This window comes from Pangasianodon hypophthalmus, chromosome 10 (assembly GCF_027358585.1).
Source record: "Pangasianodon hypophthalmus isolate fPanHyp1 chromosome 10, fPanHyp1.pri, whole genome shotgun sequence".
In the NCBI taxonomy this organism is placed as follows: domain Eukaryota; kingdom Metazoa; phylum Chordata; class Actinopteri; order Siluriformes; family Pangasiidae; genus Pangasianodon; species Pangasianodon hypophthalmus.
This window is the reverse complement of record NC_069719.1, coordinates 12,567,835-12,589,884: the sequence shown is the minus strand read 5'-3', so window position 1 is coordinate 12,589,884 and position 22,050 is coordinate 12,567,835. Positions and strand designations below refer to the sequence as shown.

Below are 22,050 nucleotides of genomic sequence, written 5' to 3'. Positions count from 1 at the left end.
TCTTTCGCTGCTTCACACTACTCATTTTTAGCCTGTATTTACATTTGGCCTATATTTTATACAGTATTTTACCTTATAAATATCTGCTGACTTCCTATGGAATGGAATCCCCCAAAAACGACAGGATTCCTACATAAAAATTGTTACAGTCATTGAAATTGATAACAAAAATATGAGTATACTCACTGAAATATGATTATAGGGTAAGTAGAATAAATAAATTAATTTAAAAAACGCTTTTAATTGTTTATGAGTTCTCTCCTCTGGCTCAGAAAAAAATAAGAGACGCTTGGGAATTGCTTTACTGTTTTTGACCAGCAGATGGCGATAGAAACATGTCCATATCTGTTCTGTTACTCCCTCAGTCCCACGTCATTCACTTTACTGAAGCAGACATGAATTAGGAAGACTTCAATAGCAGTAGACCTGCGTCTTATAATCAGTACAAACACTGTTTATTGGTCTGCAGTGCAAATATAAGTACATTTACATTAATTAAATGTTTCAAATTATAATTAATTGACTGTGAATTGATCATAACATATAACCAGTTAACGTCCACAAGATTATAAATCAAGATTGTGGCATAAAATGTAGGTCACTAGAGTATATAGCCTTACTGTAGTTTGGGTGTTTCTTTATATGTTTACGAATATCCATTATTTACAAATGTAAAGTAGCCTACAGTTTTGTTGTTGTTGTTGTTGTTGTTACATTTTAGTTGTTTTTTTTTAATAGTCATTTCACATATACGACATACATCATAAATCAACACATGCAATAAACAGATAGATAGATATGTCCATTCTTTCTATCTTGTTGACTTGTGACGGATTATATAGTACAAGAACTTTCTGATGATTTAAATCAAACATCAGACATTTTCCCTCCAATGTGGCCTTAAATAGCTCCACAGTCCAAATTCACTTGGATACAGACCAGCTGATTGGTTCACAGCAAAGGTCGCTTCTATCCAATGAGAACTCATGACTGAGGCGCTGACCAATCAGCGCACAAGGACATATAGAACGCATTGTATCTCCTGTCACTAGGAGTGGAGACATTATTTTCCTCCCAAGAGGATTGTCAAATAACCACACATGCGTTAAACAGCAGAGTACAATAGAACAGTGTTTACGAGCGAGTGCTGTGTGCTTCTGTAATGAATAATACTGCGCTACATTCATTCATTCATTCATTTTCCTTCCGATTTTCCTGGTGGGGGTTGCGGTGGCAACAGGATACACTGTATTGCAGAAAAGAAGACAAGGATTGTTGTGATCATCCCCTTTGCAGGAGTATGTCTCCTTTACAACCAGAGAGCCAGATCTCAACTGCCCTGGAAAAAAAAATCTATTTCAGATGATCACAACTGCAATTGAAGTTAGCAAACTGAAAAAGCAACTCAGATAGAGCTCAGATGACCTGTGTGATCCCATGGCTTCCTTCATGAAGTACACAACTTAAATACCTTGAAGCCACTACATTAGTGTCTGTTAAATCTGGTGTGACTGGGGTAGAGATAAGTGTACTAAACAAGGTCATCATATTATTATTATTATTATTATTATTATTAGTGGTACTAGTAGTAGTAGTAGTAGTAGTATGTAATGTATGTTTACACAATTCACCCAATTGTAAATTTTGGTTCAACCTTCTTTCAATTTGACCATTATTCTACCTTATAAATCCATTTTAACCGTGTACAAATACTGATATTGACTTCCTTAAATTCTGGCAAATGTAAGAAGTAATCTGAGAATAACTCTAAATGTCAAACCAAACAAAACAGCTCACTATGTTTACTTGTGCCAATCTCAGGAGACGTTTGTAACTATGCATACCAGCTTATGATCATATATTAACTACAGACAGTATTGGCCAGCGAGATAAAATAGATACCATCATAGGGATCATTGTGGTCATAAAGCCTTTATTAAGCACCCTTGGTATTGGCCAGTGAAGCGAATTAAAAATCAAACAATAAATATTCAGCTGTATTTACAAATGAAAAGTGTGTTTGCGATAAGCTTCTGTACAATATTAGCATGTGTAATTGTGGTGACATACACAAGAAAATTGTTCATATATTTTAATTCTGTATCTCATCAGGCTTCTTTTTGCACAGTGTTTTCTGTTACATATTATTAAGTTGAATCAGGTTCATCAGGAGGTGGTGTAGAACTGTAGAACTTCCACAAGAAAACAGGCTTTCCTTTAATAATTAAAGTCTTTAATTACCAAAAGAACAACAAGGACCCAAGACAATCATAGTACTGTGCAAAGCTTTATTTACATGCACTATCCCATCCCAATCTACTACCTAAATTATCCAATGCACATTGCTATTCTAGCAAACACTCAACTCTGCTGTTGGTAAATAGGTTCAATATAGCCAGTCACGGTATATAGGGCATGTGAAACATAAAACTGTTCACTCAACTCATTTGCATTCAACTGCATTTCCTACTGATACCTTAACAATACCATGAAATCAGGATACATTTTCCAAGTGAAATTTTTTTTTAAATAAATATCCCATTATCAGGACATCAATGTACAATACTCTTGGTTTTATTAGCACAATGGATTTATGTAAACAATGAAGACCACCCTAACTCAACATTACTCATAAAAAGATTGCACATTGGTGCTTGAGATGTTGAAGTTCTGGGTACAAAATTGAATTCAACCATGATAAAGCAACACTTGCAAGTCTGCGAAGTGATAAGGGTCTATGAATGGCACCACTACTAAACATACAAAATAGTAGGCTCACTGTTGGTCAGCTAATTTACTTTGCATGTTCAACAAACTAGGTAAAATACAGTCCATGTAAGCAAACTAACTTACATTGATTGCAGCTATAATACTAAAATGGGTCTGCTTCTTGCATGCAAAGTGAAGATCCTTGCTGCATATTGCCATAAGAGCAAAAACAATGCTCTTCAGAGCACCACGGAGTGTGCAGATATGTACAAAGGCTAAAAGTGTGCCATTGTAGCCCTAAAAGCTTATAAATGGTGGTTTTCCAACTATACACAAAAATGTAGTGGCAATTCATGTTCTAATATTCTGTAAGTATTTGTAAAGTTTCTTACCTCTAGAATAAATATGCTAAACATTTTAGTGTACACATCACAGAAAACTACTTTAAGATGTTCAGTCTGTCAGGTGAAGTCAGGATGGAGGTGACAGAACAGTTGGTAGGATCAAGTACTCAATAAAATGCACCCCTTGACAGTTTAAAAGAGCATTAATGCCTTGCACCAGAGAAGGAACAGAAAGGATTTTTAAACATCACATTTAATAGCTCATTAGCTGGTCTTATTTCACTGTTCTGTGAAAGGAGTAATGGATACATCACACAATTCATGTTCTTCCCTTTTTCTGGTTTACAAGATTAATACAAAGGCTGCACAAGACATTCCCATGTCAATTCTGAAGACAAAAACAGTACCATTCTCTAGTCTATGGTGTAAACAGGCCAACTAAATGGTCTATTAAATGATTACTAGATTGGCAGAATTCATGTATTTCTATCGATGTGAGTACCAGCAATATGAACATCACCTTCTAAACTATGGTTACACATAATCTAAATGGAACAGTGAAGTACTTGTCTAGGCCTAGTTTTTTGAGTAGATTAAGGGATTAAGGGACTTCATTTTTATTAACTAAAAAAACCATCAAAATCCTTTCCAGCTTCATTAGTTTTCTTTAGTTCAGTCCTTTCAGACCTTCAACCTTGTTGTCAAACCACAAAATCAATTTCATGAAATTCATCATATACAAGCCTATGTTCATCACAATTCACCACTTTTGTTGACAAAACCATTAAATCATCAAAAGTGTTAGTAAATTTAATTCAGCTGACTAATCTGTAGTTGTCAGATTATTATACATGTCCTTTACGCAGGACTTTGTTTAAAAAGTTGGGACAGTTGATAAAGCTTTGTTCTGCCCCATCACTACATTCCATGTGCTGAGCTGATCAGCTTGGTACCCAGCTTTGGGATGAGGTTTGTTTGGTATTTGACATACTCCCTGAATTCAGATTCGCATTTTGATGGAAAAAGAGATGAGAATCAAAGCTGAACTCCAAGTCATCTGCGTCCATCAGGTCATTCCGCATGATGGTGTCCATGTCACAATCAAGGTTACCGCTGAAATCTTCAAGATCAAGATCAGTGGAGAATCGATCCTGAGTTGATGACTGTACACAGGGCATGATACCATTGAGACCTGACAACAAGGAATCAGAGGAGCTGAGCTGCATAGATGTGCTCCTGGACGGAGACTGTTGAAGATGCTGTTTAATCAGGCTTTGGTAGTCTGACTCACTTGTTGACCCCAAGACCCCATTCACTCGCCATCCAGACAGTGAGACCTTCTTGAGTCCCACTTGCCCCCCAGGACCAGCTTGTCCACTGCGACGGGAGCTCTGAGAGGAGATGGAGGCACTGGCTTGTGACATCAATGGGTCAGACTGGGTCAGTAGGACATCACTGTGGTTATGAGGCTCAGAGCTGAGCATATCCTGTAAACTCTGCTTCCTGAAGTGGGAACCACAAGTAAAGGTGGCCTGCTTGTTCTCCTGAATTGTTTGCATGGGGGACTGGCGCAGGCTGGTGACGGACAATGGGCTAAACATGGAGTTGGGAACCCCAAGACTGCTGCCAGAGCAGCTGAAGGTAAACACGGGGCTTCCTTGTTCACTGGCACTATTATCATCTTGGCCTGGAGACTGTGAAGCTGTTAAACTGATGTTATCAAGCAAGTCATCCATTAGGTTGTCTGAGAGGCCATCATTGAGATTCATAGTACCCGCAAGGTCAGCAAGGCGGGGCAGCTCAGTCAGGCCAGTGGAAGGAGACATGCTGCTGGGACTAGAGTACAACATGGGAGAGAGGGGAGAGTCATCATCAGCAACCTCGTCCACTTCCAAGTTGGCCAGGATAGGAGACAGTCGGCCACTTATGGTGCTGGCATTGGAATTAGTGCGGGAGCGGAAGTCTGTCCAGGCATCTAGCTCATCACTGCTGCGGGACGTGGGACTCCCAGTCCATTTGGACAGACTGGAGGAGCTCTCCGAGCTTCCATCCTGAGTAGCCTGAAGAGCAGCTTTCTTCTTAGCAGCACGGCCACGGGCACTCTTAATTAGCTTGTTGCTATTGTCCATGGAAACAGCACGTCTTCGGGGTACTTTGCCACCTTTCCCACCATCTGGGTTGACCATCCACCACGAACTCTTGCCTGTCCCTTCATTTTGCACTCTGACAAAACGACTGTGGAGTGATAGGTTGTGTCGTATAGAGTTCTGTTGAAAAAAATATATATATATCCCTATGTTAAAATAATCTTCAATATAGGGCAACCTATGTAAACAAAATGACATATAGTGAGTAAGAGTCATAGCTTAAAAACATGCATAGGGCTTATTCTTGAATGAATACCCTACATTAGCTATTGTGAGTTCTATATTAGAAGCTGTTAACTCCATAATGCTATTTAGTTGGACTCAGGCTCTGTAGTTAATGGGCCTGGTCAGTTCGACACTTATGTAATGCTAACTTCACCAATTTCATCAGTTCAGGTATTATTAATGGACAAATCTGGAACACATGAAACCTTATCAATGGAGCATGCTGCAGCTCTTTTTTACTATTAAAATGTAAATGTTTAAGACTATTCAAATTCCAAGATATTGCAAGACCATACAAGACCATTAGTTATAAAAGAACTGACCTCAAAAATGGGCTGAAGCCTTTTTGCTTTCTTAAGCCATGCAGCAGTCACAAATACTTCGCTTTTTCAAAAAATATTTCATAGCCCTACTTTGCCATTTCATATTTAAGTGTTTTCTGTTTACTGATAAATGATAATATTCCACACATTCATCTCTAATAAACAATAAATAACCAATGTCATTTAAAGGACTACTTGAAAAAAGGGCATGTGCGCAAATTAGCGTTTCTCATACTGTAATACTCCAATCACAAAAGACTATTAGTTATAAACAGCGTCGCTAATAATGAGCTGCAATATTCTGTGCTTCCTATACCCATCCTTCTGAAGCCATGCTCTTGCCCCTGTTCGGAAGAGCACTGGAACACTGCCAGCCTACACAAAGCTAGCTGTCAAACACCAAGCTCCTCACATTCTGCTACACACTGACCTACATAGTTTCCAGTCAGCTGATTGATTCTTCAGCTCAAGCCACAAGCCAATAGGAAGTGGAGGTGGGGACCAAGCAGCCAATCAAAATCCTGTATCGAATTAAACACTCATTTTCTTTTTCCCCTCCCTAACTCCAATGCAGGCAGATGCAAAAAAAAGAAGAGATATGCTTAAGGTTACCCCACAGTGCACACTCCTCTGCACTGAATGTGTAATTCTTTCATAACTACTATTTATCTTTACTGTTCTAATGACTAAAATTTGCTAGACTTCATCATCCTCAAATAGTTCATTAAACATTTGGAATGATAATTGTTGCTATTATACATTGAGGTCCATTTTAACAGCTCTAAAAACACACCTAACATTGTCTTATGAGCATGATCATTAAATTTTCTAATATTTATATGAGAACTCTTCATAAAAAGGGTTTTGTACTTGAACATTATACACTTTCTATATTTGTGCATTTGTTCATTTACAGTACACATAATATAACCTACAAAATATTTAAATGTGGGATGTTGCAATAATATTTTATGGTGATTTACATTATTCTTTCACCTTTTTGACATATATACCTCGTTTGTGGCAAATTAGATTTTTTTTTTGTTTTTTTTTTGTCTGTCGGTGTTTAATTGGTTCAGAATTAGACAAAATGTAAGGGAAATCCTCATTCTTATTTTCTCAGTACAGTCTGCATTTGGGTCTTTGGCACCCAAACAGTGTTTGTTGTTACTTGGTTTACCAAAGCCAAAAGCTACGTAGGTATTCATCTGTCATCATACACAACTTCTTGTTCCTTTTTCCTGCAGGTTTACTGATTTCAAAGGGTTTGTGTCAATATTGAAATCCAGGCTTTTCATGCAAATTCACTGGGCTTCATTCTATTCTGTAGACAAGGCTAATCCCTGAAGTCAAGTGTACCAATTACAATACAAAATTGTTGCTCAATCATGTTAACAACAGGAAAAAAGACACCAATCAAAGCTTAAACTGGAAATGCAACATCCATAACCAATATTTTTTGAAGTCATGCATTTTAACAGGGGAGGTTATTATATTTGACTTGAACAGTCTGTTCAGCTCCAATAAAAACTATACTGATTCTGACCATATTAATGACCATTTTTGCAGCTGCATTAACTTTTGATGATGAACACAAAGGAGAGACAAATCATGGACAGGGGCTTGAGCATTTTGTTGATAACCATATAATTGTTTTGCAGTGCCTTATACCAACTAAGGGAGAGAAATAAATTAAGGTCAAGGCTGTAGTCCTGCTGTTGATACATGCTTTACCCTTTTCCCCCATTACACCTGGCCATATTTCCTGATGATGCTGTTCTCGCTGTTCTTCGCACCGTTATCACTGCTGTTCACACATTTCTGCTGCTTTCCTTTATAAGCTTAACTCCCTCTTATGCTGGTCAGAGATACTGGTCTCACTGGTGTGATCAAAACGTAATGTAAGCTGAGGAGGGTTTATCATTTGCAACCTTGCTCTATTTATCTCGGATTGCGAGAACACCCTTTGGCGTATCCCTGACATCACCCATTTAATCACCAAACCCCACAACCCCATTAGTAATTTTTCATTTGGGTGCCCTTTATCCTTTAAATGTTTATTCTCTTGACTTAGGCACCATGCCTACTGTCTGATTATTATTATTATTATTATTATTATTATTATTATTACTATTATTATTATTGAGTTCTAATGTGCAGCCCACCTACCTTCCAGCCTGCAGAGCTGTTGCTGTCACCTTTGTCCTTGAAGTATGGCACAGACCTGACCATCCAGTCATAGATCTGGGCCAAAGTCAGCCTTTTCTCTGGGGAGCTCTCGATGGCCTGGGTGATTAAATCAGCATAGGAGTAATTTCCCCATGCATTTCTGCGTGCGGATGATTTTCTGGGCTGCTGGACTGGGAGAGTAGTAATGCCCGAGTCAGTCGCTGCAGCAGCCAGGGCTTGGGAGGTGCTGGGAGAACCAGAACCGTCACTGTCCTTGTCATTACAAGTTGGATTTAGTGCTGGACCAGGAGGATCACAGTTGTGGCTCTGTTTGGCTAGTGTGTAGCTTGTTTGCTGTCCTGTGTGTGTGTTGGTGCTGTCCACACGGCGATCAGGGCCGCTCTCGTCGTCGTCGTCCTCCTCCTCGGGAATAATGTCCGCCTCGGTGGGCTCGGGCTTCCCGGTGCTGCACTCCGGTCGAGGCAGAGGCCATGTGCAGGACCTCGGCCTCTTCTGAGGCTCGAAGTCCGGATCTATGTCAACGTCTCCTGTGGGAGGCGTCTTCTCCTCGCCACTAGCCTGTGCCATGTTTCCCCGGATCAACACTTTGTGCGCTTATGGTCTTGGACACAGTTCCGCCGCGGTCGGAGTCCCGCATTCCATCAACAGCCGGATCTCTAAGCGAGTATTTCTGTGCAGGACGCCTGTAACTTTACATCTGGCTCTTTCTGCAAACCAAAACTAATGCGCTCATTTTCAAACTCCGGACAGATCATGAATGCAAAGTTGCACTTAGATGCACTCAGATGCATTTAGATGCATGAGCTGTAGTTTGGTTTTGCACCAGGGGCTATAAAGCTTCTCTTCAGCCCTCTAACTAATCTCCACGTGTCCTGCTGAGAGCTAGTGCAATCTGCATTTCATTCTGCACAAGTCCACGGTAAAAGCGCTGAATGCAGTCCCACAGGGGAGCAGCGAGATCACAGCAAGCGCCTGATACACAAGCACACAAGGATTACAAGGTTTTCATTTACGCTAGCTGCCACAGTTCAGGAGTAACACTGCAGAGACCACAAGCAAACCATTATATTCGTAACATAAGCTCCAAGTACAGCTGCCATCTTGACAATGTTTTAAGCCTTTTCTCTATCCAGGCAGAATGAAAAGAAAGCCGCTTCCGATCGCGCTACAAGCGGGGGCGAATGAACTGCTGTGCAACGGTTCACCCACTGATCAAGCCATAATCACATCTAACGTCCACCTGCAGGAAATAACAACCAACGAGTTCTTGACGGATCGTTTCCCTCAAATGTCTTTCCATCAGCACGGTTCCGAGCAGAATGAGAGCTTGCGCCACACATCCTGGGCGATCCAACTGAGAGTCTCGTTAATGCGCTACACACACACACACACACACACACACACACACACACACGCACACACACTTACAGTCCCTCTGCAGCAACAAGAAGGAACCATGGAAGACGAAGCCCCGCCCCCTGAGGGCCACGATTAGATTCGCCTCTTAAAGGAGCCGTGTCTCTGCTACTCCAGCGGGATTTCTTACATCAAGTCGTACATCTAATATCCTGCATATAATGCCGTCTTTCTATCTCAACATTTAGCTGTGCTGTTGCGCACCTTAATCTCTATATTGTCACGCCAGCATCAAACTAGCGATAGTATACTTTGATAGTGTAAGTTATAATCAGAAAATCACTCAAGCATTCAAATATACGTCAATTTATGGGGCACAAAAGTGAAGTGCGCATGCGCAGAAACCCTTGCTTAATGCAGCGTTCAAGTCATGTCGGAAAGATCGTATTTACGAGTTGAACGCACATGAACGCCACCGCAAAATCGTAATTATGAGTGTGGAAACTCGGGATGTTCTTTGAGCTCCTAGTTTCCGAGTTGGTGGTGTTGTGTCAGTAAGAAAACATGGTGGAATCAGAGGCTGCAGTGTCTGTAGTGGACAGTAAATTAGTTGAAACTGACTGGGTATTTGGCAGTGTCAGGCTTTTTTTTTAAATTTACAATAAAACAGGCTAATTGCCTGCGCAAAATACGATATCATTGTACAGTTACGATATAATATGTAACGATAAAGTTTACAGTGACTTCATAAATTGATTAAAAACCTAAAAAAAGCAAAACACACCTGATGCGTATTCTTTGTTCTTCATTTTCTAGTAGAGTTAAAAAACCTTGCTCTGTTTTTTCGTAGTTAATTAAGAGACGGAACACCGCCATCTCGCTCCGACCCAAATGACTTGAACGCACCTGACGTCGTAATTACGACTTCCCAACTAGTAAATACGAACTTCCCAGGGGCACTTGAATGCACCATTAGTCTGGACACCTGGCTGCACCGCCCAGAACCTCACGGTCTTGCTTTTAGTGGCAGAGCCGAAACCTCTCACACCCCGCCCTCAACCGAACCCTACTGACGTCACTGTCATCTGATTGGCTCAGACGTCCGCCTCTCTCTCTCTCTCTCTCTCTCTCTCTCTCTCTCTCTCTCTCTCTCTCTCTCTCTAAAACCTGGTACTTTTTAGCCTAAAATGCCCCTAACGTTCATAATTCAAGTCTTAATTAAATTTGGTCTAGTAACAATCTCTATAATTCTAATCTATAATATTAGAATAGGAATTATAAAACGTCTGTAATTTAGTTTTTCGCATTTCCACTAGTTAAATTGTATTTCCACAAGTCAAATTAAATTACAGATGCATTTAACTGAATTACAGATAACAAAGACAACTTGTGTATTAGTGACAGATATACAATATCTAATATGCAACTGTGACTGTCTGACACATGAGTATGACTAGTTCTACAACTATTTCTCTAATTTCTCACAATCACTATATGCAATTTGTAAAAGACAACACACTCTCTTTTCTCTCTGTTCCTCAGGTTTTTCAATATAAATATCACACAGGGCATTCACAATGAATTTCACTGGTCTGTTACTGTTAAAATCAAAATATCCACATGTTCTACCTACATGTCTACTACTATAAATTTCTTAATAATATCCTAAACTTTCTGACCAAATAAAGCTTTTCACTTGGTGTATGAACAAATGCATTTCATTTATGAATTTCATACTCCCTGCCCCTCCCCCCAATTATTAACTGTTTTTCTAAGTCAATAGAAAATGTTATCCTAAAAGTAATACAATATATAATTATAATAACTAAATTATAATACATATAATTAACAATTTCCAACAATCATGGTGCATGTTGTAGACTCACTTAATATAGAATAGGCAATTCAGAGTGGTCAATAAAATTATTTTATTTGAGACTGTAGCACATTATACTATATCACATTAATATTCATGTTCAGTGTTGAACCAGAGTTGGTATGTTCTGCATTAAAGATGAGAAAGAATGAAACTACTTCTGTCAATCAAATTTGCATTATATCAGATTTTAGTGATACACAGTCTATACTATCAATGTGGAGAGATATTACACAGTGTGATCATGCTTTATCTGAGAATCTTTTAATGCTTTTACTACCAATTATGCTTTAAGACTCTTTTGTTATGCTGAATATGTGTCTGAGAAAATCTGCAGGTGTGATTATATCTCTTAACCTGCTGACCCTTTTCAATGACACACTTTACAGCCTGTTAATTTACTCTCAGTGAGATGGGGAACAACGGTGCCAGAGATAAATATGTTGAAAGAAATATTAACAATTAGCTGATTTGGCGGTTGGCAGCATAATTATCCATGTATTCATGAAAGTTTAATAAACCATCCATTTTTACTGTCTTGTTTACCTACAACTGTACACAAAGAATGGCATTAGGTTTTACTGTAAGACCTTTTTAGTATATCTGAAGCTATTTCTGAAGGGTATGAGAAAGACTATCAGTTGTGATATTCTCATGCTATTAACTAACTTAACAACAAGTTAAACTGAGGTTAAGATTTGGCCTTAAGAAAGAAAGGCGGCATTAAATTGGAACTACACACCCTGAGATTTTCTGCACTAATGTTACAGTGGTAAAACACTGATATAGGTAAAAAGGGCTTTTATTACATCTAAATGGGGGAGTTACTATTTAGAAGGGTTTTTTGGTTTTTGCTAAATAACTCTCACTGTTTATTTGATAAAAGCTGAAATTTTTATTGCACCTCCAGAGACCTTCCTCTTCCCTACTCTCCATTTTGCATATGCACAGTACACTTTATCTTTCCAGGCTGGTCTCATAAATATACCTAAAATACAATAGCTCTAATCATTTATGCACACCACCTGCAACTGCAGAGACCTAAAACTACAACTAAAACTATTGCATATATTGTTTATTTTTCTTTCAGTCAAAATTGAAAACAAGCTGCAAACCATGGTTAAGGCATTTCCATAATGATAGTTGCCCCAGTGACAAATTAACCTGCTCTGTAATTTATTTGGAAAGCTTTTAGCTGAAATAAATATATAAATAAATATACAAGCTGCCATAATCAAGCCTCAAATCAAAAAAAAAACCTGCTGTACTGACTTCATACTTCATAACTAACAAACTATTATATTGTTCCTGTACAAGTTCATATGCAATCATAACGAAATTCATTTACATAATATCAAACATCTTTTCAAACTCTTGGCTGGCAGAAGTAACCCAAACCAAAATCTGACCACTGTTTTCCAAAACAGTGTCTCCACTCAACATGCAAAGTAACCCTCCCAAGCAAAAAATACCAATACTGGACATGATATTTGTGCGCAATGAGCTTGCTTACTTACAATGTGCAGCTGGCCAGTTCTGTGCTCCTACACTTACTGCTGTATTACATTCATCCAGTCATTTTTTTCACACTGACACTGGTGTTTTAAAAAAAAAAAAAAAAAAAAAAAAAGAAGGGAAAAAATTGTGAAAAAAGTGGAAAAAAAAAGAAAATAAAAAAAAGCAAGCACCACTTTTTTATTAATTAAAAGTGGAAGAAGCTAGTCAAATTTACACTTGTTTCAAGGTTTAAAAAAAAAAAAAAACAGCTCACAGGTAAATGTAATGCTTTGCTTTTTATTTAAGTAAAAAGTAAAGCATTTCAATTAAAAGTAGAAGCCAGGAAGTCAAAAATTTCTCAGTATGGTCTTTGACTCAAAATTGAGGATTTTGGAGCAAGCCCTGTATCCTTTCTTATGACATAATTTATATTTACTTGAACAAAAGTGATTGTGGTATTGGTTGTAGTTTTCATACAAGTTGGTTTGAATTAGACTGGACATTTTAAATATAATTAACAAATAAAATTAAAATACACAAATACGACTGTTTGATTTGGAAGCCAGGTAGCCAAGAAAGAAATATTTGAGTTATGATATTTAACACATCTAGAAGATCTAAAAGAAAATATAAGACGTATTGCCATAGAATACTAATTATTAATTTGCAATTATACTCTGGTACATCCCCTACAACGATAAATTACAGTAATAACATACAATTAATTAAGTCATTTACAGCTCGGTTAAAGTATAGATGAGATGTATACTGTATGTTGCTGCTTTTATCCTGAATGTTGCTGTGCTGCTTTGGCAAGTCAAATTCTCCCCAATGTCCTTTGTACATTTGATAAATAAAGAGGTTAAAACTGCATTCAAATAACTGAATGCATTCCACTGGCATACTAAATTTACAGGTCTTGTCATCCTGCAGAAAAGACTAGAATAAATATAGAATAAAGTGCAGCAGAGTAAAATATTGTACAGTATTGAATAACATATTGTTAATAGAGATGATCCAAAGCCCTCCCAAAACAGAGAACTATGGACTTCTTAAAGGTGACACAGAACCACTGTATATGGAGTTGGAATCGACGCGTGCTATGAAGAGCTCCGATCCCCTTCCACCCAGTACTCCTCTGTCTGCATCTCTGTGAGGCGTGACACTGTACGTTGGAAGGCAAACACCTCTTCCTCACCAGTGAAGATTGACAGTGAACTGGCAGCATCCTGTAGTGTAGAAAATCCCAGTTATACACCACCACGAATGAGTAGGGTAAGACATGCCTTCTTTAAGGAAAACTGCTCACTTGTGCTCACATTTTCCATCCTTTATTGCTGTGCATATAGCCATAATTTCAGTTCTTTGTGATGTTTATAAGCTGAAAAAAGTCTTACCCTTTTTAAGCCCAGGTCATCTATTAAAATGTTCCTCTCATCATCATGGTGTCCTTCATTCACAAACAGATCCTCTAAAGGCACCTCGGCTTGTAAGACCACTCGTACCTGTAAAAACATTTAATTATACTGTATAAAGTTTGTCTAAGAATTTCATTTACAGAAATAAGGCCAGGACAGGTGATGTGGATGTTTACCTTGTGGTCATAGAATGCATCGATGAGAGTGATAAAGCGCCTGGCCTGGGTCTTCTTATTCAAAGTGAGTAAAGGAATATTGCGAATGAACACTGTGTCAAACACCGCCGAGATCTCCAAGTAGTCACTGGCTCCTAAAGGCTAAAAATAAAACTAGTTTAGTACTTTTCTTTCATGGCCAGTTAGCAGATTATTAACAAAGACAGCAAGGTCACCCTATCACACAGCTCCTCGAATGTGCAGTCTGCAATGGTCCCACAGGCTTTGTTCAGAGTCACTGTCCTGCCATGCACCTTCAGAGATCTGGGACGGGTTACTGGAGGAGAAAACAAAGTTGTAAATAAACATATATACATAGTTTACTGTAATTTTGAATTCAAACATTATTTCAAATCAACCACTAATTAACACTGATTGCTGAATCAAACTGACTGAGAGAGACTTGAATTAGAGTTAACCTAGAACTGGGCTAAACCTTATTGCTACTTGACAAACATACACCGATCAGCCATAACATTAAAACCACTGACAGGTGAAGTGAATAACATTGATTATCTCATTACAATGACACCTGTCAAGGAGTGGGATATGTTAGGCAGAAAGTGAACAGTCAGTTCTCAAAGTTAATATGTTGGAAGCAGGAAAAATGGGCAATAACGATCTGAGCGACTTTCACAAGGGCCAAATTGTGATGGCTAGATGACTGGGTCAGAGCATCTCTTGTGTGGTGTTTCCGGTATGCAGTGGTTAGAACCTACCAAAAGTGGTCCAAGGAAGGACAACCGGTGAACTGGCGACAGGGTCATGGGCCCCCAAGGCTCACTGATGCGCGTAGAGAGCAAAGGCTAGCCTGTCTGATCCGATCCCACAAAGAACTACTGTAGCACAAATTGCTGAAAAAGTTAACGCTGGCTGATGATAGAAAGGTGTCAGCACGCACAGTGCATCGCAGCTTGCTGCGTACGAGGCGTAGCCTCAGACTGGTCTGAGTGCCCATGTCCGCCCCTGTGAAAGCGCCTACAATGGGCACATGAGCATCAGAACTGGACTATGGAGCAATGGAAGAAGGTGGCCTGGTCTGAGAATCACATTTTCTTTTACATCATGTGGACGGCTGGGTGAGTGTGCATCGCGTACCTATGGGAAGAAGGCAAGCTGGCTGAGGCAGTGTGATGCCCTGGGCAATCTTCTGCTGGGAAACCTTGGGTCCTGGCATTCATTTGGATGTTACTATGACATGTAAAACCTGCCTAAACATTGTCTGAGTCCAAGTACACCTCTTCATTGCAATGGTGTTCCCTAATGGCAGTGGCCTCTTTCAGCAGTATAGTGCACCCTGCCACACTGCAAAAACTGGTTTTGAGGAACATGACAGAGTTCAAGGTGTTGACTTGGCCTCCAAATTCCCCAGATCTCAATCTGATCAAGCATCTGTGGGATGTGCTGGACAAGCAAGTCCAATCCATGGAGGCCACACCTCACAACTTACAGGACTTAAAGGATCTGCTGCTAAAGTCTTGGTGCCAGATACCACACCACACCTTCAGAGGCCTTGTGGAGTCCATGAATCAATAGTTCAGAGCTGTTTTGGTGGCACAAGGGGGACCTACACAATATTAGGCAGGTGGTTTTAATGTTATGGCTGATCGGTGTAAGCTGATGTTCCATAGTATTGCGAGGATTAGACTAAGAAGAAAAAAAAAAAAAACGTTAGAAATTGCAAAAGTAAAAATGTACTGCTAGTTCCTTCTATTGCTACCTTAAAAAAAAAATCTTATTTGACTCATTCTTGTATTTTTGCACCTAGTGGTCAAAAATGAGAGCTGCAACAAGCACTAACATGCCCATTTATGCATAAACCAAGCTGCCCCATATTTTCTCTATTAGCATTATGAATGGTTTGTTTATCAGTAGGGGAGGAGCAGCAAATAGGACAGTTAAAGATATTACCTCTTCTGTGTTCATCTCTCTATCAAAGTTATACAGCGTTATCACAGTTGAATTTCTTTCTTTTTTTTTTTTTTTTTTTTTAAATCAATTTGAATGGATTAAGTTATTAAAATAAAATCTTTTTAGTCCAAAGTTTTCAGTCTTTTCACTAGAAAGTTACTTACTAGTAAGTTTTATCTACACTTTTGTCTAGCTAGGTACGTAAATAGCTATGTTGTTAATCTGTCTGTAGCACAAGTATCAGCAACCGGAAAGCATTATAATTGCTCCAACTGCTTATATGTTTATAATGTTTGATTTCAGTTAAGCTGATTGAAAAATGTGCACACCTGAAAGATCAGTGAGCTACATTTCTTTACAAATGATGCTAATTAAACAGCAAGGTGGCAGTGATGTCATAAGTTCAGCTCAGGGAACTGTTATAGTTTGACTTTTTGTTAGGCTATTCATCTGTGCTGGGGGCAATGGGTTTTAGATTAGACTACATCTTTCTGTTCTCTCTTTGAAAAGTGGCGTACACAATTACTTTGTTCATTCAAGCTTTCTCGACACTAAACTGCCTATTACAGGATTACTCTGAAAATGTATTAGATAGGAGCCTATACCATCACCCACCAAAATCTCAGGTTTAAGCTGCTCCTGGATATAATGAGATCTATGTCTTGATAAATTGTGCCACAATACACTTTTCTGAGATCTGAAGTACCACAATATCTTTTTATAGCATTTTCTATGCTGTTTTGTAACAATTACAAATTCTGATTTGGAAGCAGCTGATGTCAACAGTTTGTACTGAATCTTGAATTGTACAATTTTTATATTTAATTACATTTATTTCACTTCTTTTCAGTGTTACATAAGTTATTCACCATTGTAACTTTTTTTTTTTTAACTGGTGTTAGTGTTTTAATGGGAGATTGTTGGCAAACCTATAAATTGTGATACATATTGTGCATTGAAGAAATGTCTTCAAGTATCATGATATGGCATTGTTGTTATATTGCCCACCCCTAATTTACACATCCTAAATATCACTTCTACTGATTTACAAATCCACATCAGAAACTTACTGTCATTCTGCCTGAATGCCATTTCATCAAAGAGCTTATCCAAGGTTGCATCGACATCGTCTTCACTAGAGCTAAGTAACAAAAATACAAGTTGTTCAGGATTCAAAACAAACAAAAAAAAAAATAGTGTTGCATGTGAAAAATATATTGGTTTGGTCTACTGAAGAATTATTCCCAAATATCTGAAATTTGTTTAACTGAAATTTATGTCAACTCATCAGTTCTATATAGCTTTAGGCCTAAATTCAATAGGGTTAGGGTTTCTTACAGGTAGTAGAGCTTTCCAGCTGCAGGTCGATTTCTTTTGCGGTAATCTATGCCAGAGTCAAGACGAAGTATTTTGCAATATTCCTATTGAAAAAAATGAGACAGATAACATTACCTACAGTTGCATTACCTAAAATGTTCAAAAAGACCTACAGCTAATGTTATACAGATATTCAGATAATGGAACAGACTGAAGTGTTAAACTACATTGATTACAGTGCCTCAGCTTTGGCTCCTTCTTGTCATACAAAGCTGACTAAATTAACCTGCCAACTAGGAAGTATATTAGAACCATGAGCTTAGCAGCCATGATGCAACCGAAATTTGTTACTAGAATAATAATAATAAAAAAAATTACTGGGTGCACACTTACCTTAAGCACAGCAATGAATGGCACAAAGTTCACTCTCTGTAATCCATTCTTGTACAAATCTGTAAAACAGGACTTTGTACTCAATACAACTTAAAATCTTGTCAGTTTTCTTGATATGTGTGAGCAGTGGCTATTGCTAAATTATTTCCACAAAGCTGATTAACACACCTGCATGTGAGGCCAAATTCTGAAGTCTTTGTATAGGCTTATATTTTTAGTCTTTGTTCCTTGCTTTGCCTCTTACCATCTGGAGGTCTGTTGGATGTGGCTACAACTACAACACCATGGAGAAAGAGGTTTTCAAACAGCTGCTTGAGAATCATGGCATCTGCAATGTCTGTGACCTATTTGATACAGAAAGTCGATCAAGCTTGCAATATAGCATTACAGATCAGCTATAATGTGTTATTTGCACAAAGCTTACAGTTACCATTACGTATGAGTGAGATAGCCTGGTGAGATCAATAAATCTGATAGACTTTTGTTTACCTGAAACTCATCAAAGCATAACAGGGAGGCCTCCTCACTGATTTCCTCTGCAACTGGTGCAATAGGATCATAGGCCTTTGCCATTTTCCCTGCCTTTCTCTTAGGCAAGCTCTGTTTAAGACGATGGATTCCTAGGAAATTAAAACTAAAATATTGAAAAACTGAAATAGTACAATTCAACAAAAAGGCTTAACGCAACACCAAAAATAGAACCACTTCCACTGTTGCTGAAAGAAAGTCTGTATAGTTTGAGCACACTGGCTTTTTAATGGTGGTACACTTACTTTTGTGCACATCTAACATAAACCCATGGAAGTGGACCCTCTTTTTCTTTGTGATGTCTACATGATCGTAAAACATGTCCATCACCATGGTTTTCCCAGTACCTGCAATACAAACATGCAGTGTTTTTTTACTATTAAAGAACATGATCCCTGAATCAAAATCATCCTGATTTAGTACAGTACAGTAGAAAAACTACGCAGTAAAAAGAAGACTGCAGTACTAATAAGAGAGCAGTTACAGCAGTTCACAACTTACCTACATCACCGTAGATGTAGCAACCTTTTGGTGGCTTTTGTCTGGAGAATAACTAATCAAAAAAAAAAAAAAAACATATTTCTGATCGACCGCATTGTAATATGTCAAAGGATTAGAAAGTTATAGGGTTCCACAGAGCAAGCTCATAAAATCCAGGATTATTTGAAATAGGGTTGCTTAAATTAGCCAGACAGGTCACTTCAGGCTCTGTCCGCTCCACTAACAAAATCTAGACATGTGACATGTTTTCACCAGTTCATGTAAAGCTGAAGCAATCGAGGCTCCTGAGCATTCACACAATATTTCAGCAGCCCTGAAAACTGATTGAATCAGTAACTAGTTCTAAAAGTAGTTTATAGTTTTACTTGCCAGCGTTCTATCATTTCAACTGCTCAATTCCTTGTTTTATAGCCAGCACAGTTCACTATGGTTTACAGCAGCCACAACAGGCTTACAAAAAAGCAATAAATCAGGATATTTGCTTACTCTTGAAATAAAAGATGCAGGTTCATTGCTATATCCTTTGAGGTTCTTCTGCATCAGATCTAGCTCCTGCAGAACGGCTCTTTGCTGTTGGTCCTCTTGTAGTACTCCACGCCGAATGAGATTGTTGTAGTGTTCGAGAGGCCCACTGAAACCGCTGCTTGGAGTGTTTGTTGCAATGGGGTCTTCAATGGAGTGAGACAGTACACTTGATGCAAATCCTGTGGTTGAGAAGAGAGGCAGTTTACACACAGCAGTAGGTTTGGAATGGATGATTGAAAACAAAACAATTTTAGCAGTTGGGACAGTCCAGAGAAATTGGGGTTTTATTTTGAATTTTTGCTACTAGTCAGACTAAGGACACAAGTTGGCTCCAATCCAACTTGAATAAAACCTGAAATAATTTGCAATATTATAATATGTCAGAACTCAATTATGTTTATGAGAACGATTTGTGTTCTAAACTAGCACACTTATAGTTAAGCTTTCACAGTAGAATGGCACAGGTACAATATCTCTAACCATTTAATTAAATTAGATCTAGCTAGTCAATAGAATCATTCTTAAAATTAAACCAATCAAGTCTTGGTTCCATTAAAATGTGTTTGTGGAACCCGATCCACTTCTGTTGATATTTGGAATCTCAGATAAATTCACCCCACATCAAAAATGTCAACAACAGTTGCTGTCCTATGGGTTTATTGTGCCAAAGAAACTTATATTAAGGTTTTGGAAAAAGACTGAGATCCTATCTGTTAAACTGTGGCTTGAAGAAATGATAAAACCTTTATACCTGGGGGGGACTTTTTGTGCTGCGTTGACCACCCCATTAATGTGACATAACTTAAGTCCCTAGGAAGGGAAGTGTGGCATGGAGATCTGTTTTGTGTGTTTTGTCTTTATGGCACTTTCCCCCTTTTCCTCCTGTCTCTTTGCATCTCTTAATAATCTGGAATCATGGGAGCTATGTATCAATGACTGCTGAATTCCTCAATAAAAACATTTAAAGACAAAATGTGTGTTTGTACAGCCTACAAACTAGTCTATAATAACAGTAGGGCAGGTTTTCCTAAATCCTGCTCCTGGAGTACTCTTGCAGCACATCTTTTAGTCCAAATCTCTATTGATCCTATACTGCACTAGGCTGTATAGTGTGGAGGAGTCATTACGGTATGCCCTATGGAGTGCACTAATGTTATATAGACAGTGAGCCGGGTTAGTGCTTTCCCTACTTCCCATACACGGCTAAGTTAATTAACTAAACATTTACTGGATTACAGAGAGGTGTCAGAGTAGAGATAGAAGCAAAAAGTCAAGGGCGATGAGAATCCATAACGTAGCTACGAAAACACAGAAAGATATGCGGTTGATTCTACATACCCTTAAACAAATTACAAACGGCTAGCTAGCTAGTAAGCTAACTAAGTGGCTACGGAATCTTTCTTATGGCTGTCATGAAATGTACAACGACCAAGTTACAATAACTCACCTCTTTTGGTAGCGTTAGCGAAACATGGACATGCTAAAGCCCCTGACAGAAGCTTTTTCTGTAAAATAAACCGAACACTAACAGCCACCAAGGACGCTTTGCCGGCTGCCATTTTGGCATTCAAGATAGGAAAACTTTATTCAGAGTGAACAAACATGTGACATGTACCATCTTGGGCGTGGTCTCTTTCTCTCTCTCGCTCTCTCTCTCTCTTCCACACGCACACACACACACACACACACACAGAGCAAATGCTGATACGCAATAATAGACTTTATTTCAATGGCAAAACACAATAAGTTCAAGATGCCAGACAAACAGTGGGTCTGTTGCCATGACAACAGTGATGCCTAAAGGCACTGTCAAGCATGAACCCCCCCACATACACACAACACTCAGTTATTACCCATTTGCAGTGTTGTGGTATACGTGTTGTTTGGAAATTCAGCATTACAGAGAAGCCAAGGACATCCCTTAAGACCTCTCTGCCTAGGATCAATCAATGAGGGGTAAGAGGATGCATGTTTTTTTTTTTTTTTTTTTAAACACCACTAGCCATTGCACCTTTCTGCATCTGCATTAAACAACTGTAGGCCTTAACTCTTATGACACTCCAGATATCTTTGTTCATCTGTCCTCTTCATGGACATTTACCAGATAACTGGACTTTCTCAGGAGTCTGGGGCGGTGTTTGTGTAATGCAGAATCATGCTGAAATCACTGAGCAAGATGGTAATTCATCTGTGTGTGTGTAGCCATGGCAAAGGAGCTGCCCCCCACCCAGCTGCTGAATACATTAATCTAATGAGATGTCTGCAGTCTGTGTGCTATGCAGCAGGGTAATTCAAGTATCCTACAGACACTATAGAGAAAAGCAGGAGGAAATGCACATGGAGAAGCTCCTATAGCCAAATACGGACTTGGACAGCTTAATAATAAAACATTATCTAGGAGGTAAGGGTAAAGAACAAGGACTCTAGGGCTTAATGAAAAAGAAATGTGATGTAATAAGAGCCTTTGTTTAGTAATTTTGCATTTTGGAAATTTACAGCTAATTCATACAATCGTGTCTTCTTCTCTTCCTGTGTTAAATATCCTACGTGTCCACTTTGTAACTATACTCGTTTG

At 38.7% G+C, this 22,050-nt stretch overlaps 2 protein-coding genes across 2 annotated transcripts; both read right to left on the bottom strand.

Annotated features, from left to right (window-relative positions):
• Positions 1 to 2,268: 2,268 nt before the first annotated feature.
• On the bottom strand, positions 2,269 to 10,315 carry foxo3a (forkhead box O3A). Its single transcript, XM_026933677.3, has 2 exons — positions 7,918 to 10,315; positions 2,269 to 5,320 (listed from the first exon to the last, which is right to left on the bottom strand). Exons 1-2 carry the CDS (start codon positions 8,503 to 8,505, stop codon positions 3,995 to 3,997), a joined length of 1,914 nt encoding a protein of 637 aa, XP_026789478.1. The 5' UTR covers positions 8,506 to 10,315; the 3' UTR covers positions 2,269 to 3,994.
• A 2,633-nt stretch (positions 10,316 to 12,948) lies between these two features.
• afg1la (AFG1 like ATPase a) lies at positions 12,949 to 21,077 on the bottom strand. The gene is made up of 13 exons (XM_026933765.3): positions 20,923 to 21,077; positions 19,437 to 19,654; positions 18,951 to 19,002; positions 18,695 to 18,796; positions 18,411 to 18,541; positions 18,166 to 18,265; positions 17,922 to 17,980; positions 17,550 to 17,632; positions 17,282 to 17,352; positions 14,477 to 14,577; positions 14,262 to 14,402; positions 14,065 to 14,172; positions 12,949 to 13,896 (listed from the first exon to the last, which is right to left on the bottom strand). The coding sequence occupies exons 1-13, from the start codon at positions 21,032 to 21,034 to the stop codon at positions 13,768 to 13,770; spliced, it is 1,407 nt and encodes a 468-aa protein (XP_026789566.2). The 5' UTR covers positions 21,035 to 21,077; the 3' UTR covers positions 12,949 to 13,767.
• Between the last annotated feature and the right edge of the window lie 973 nt (positions 21,078 to 22,050).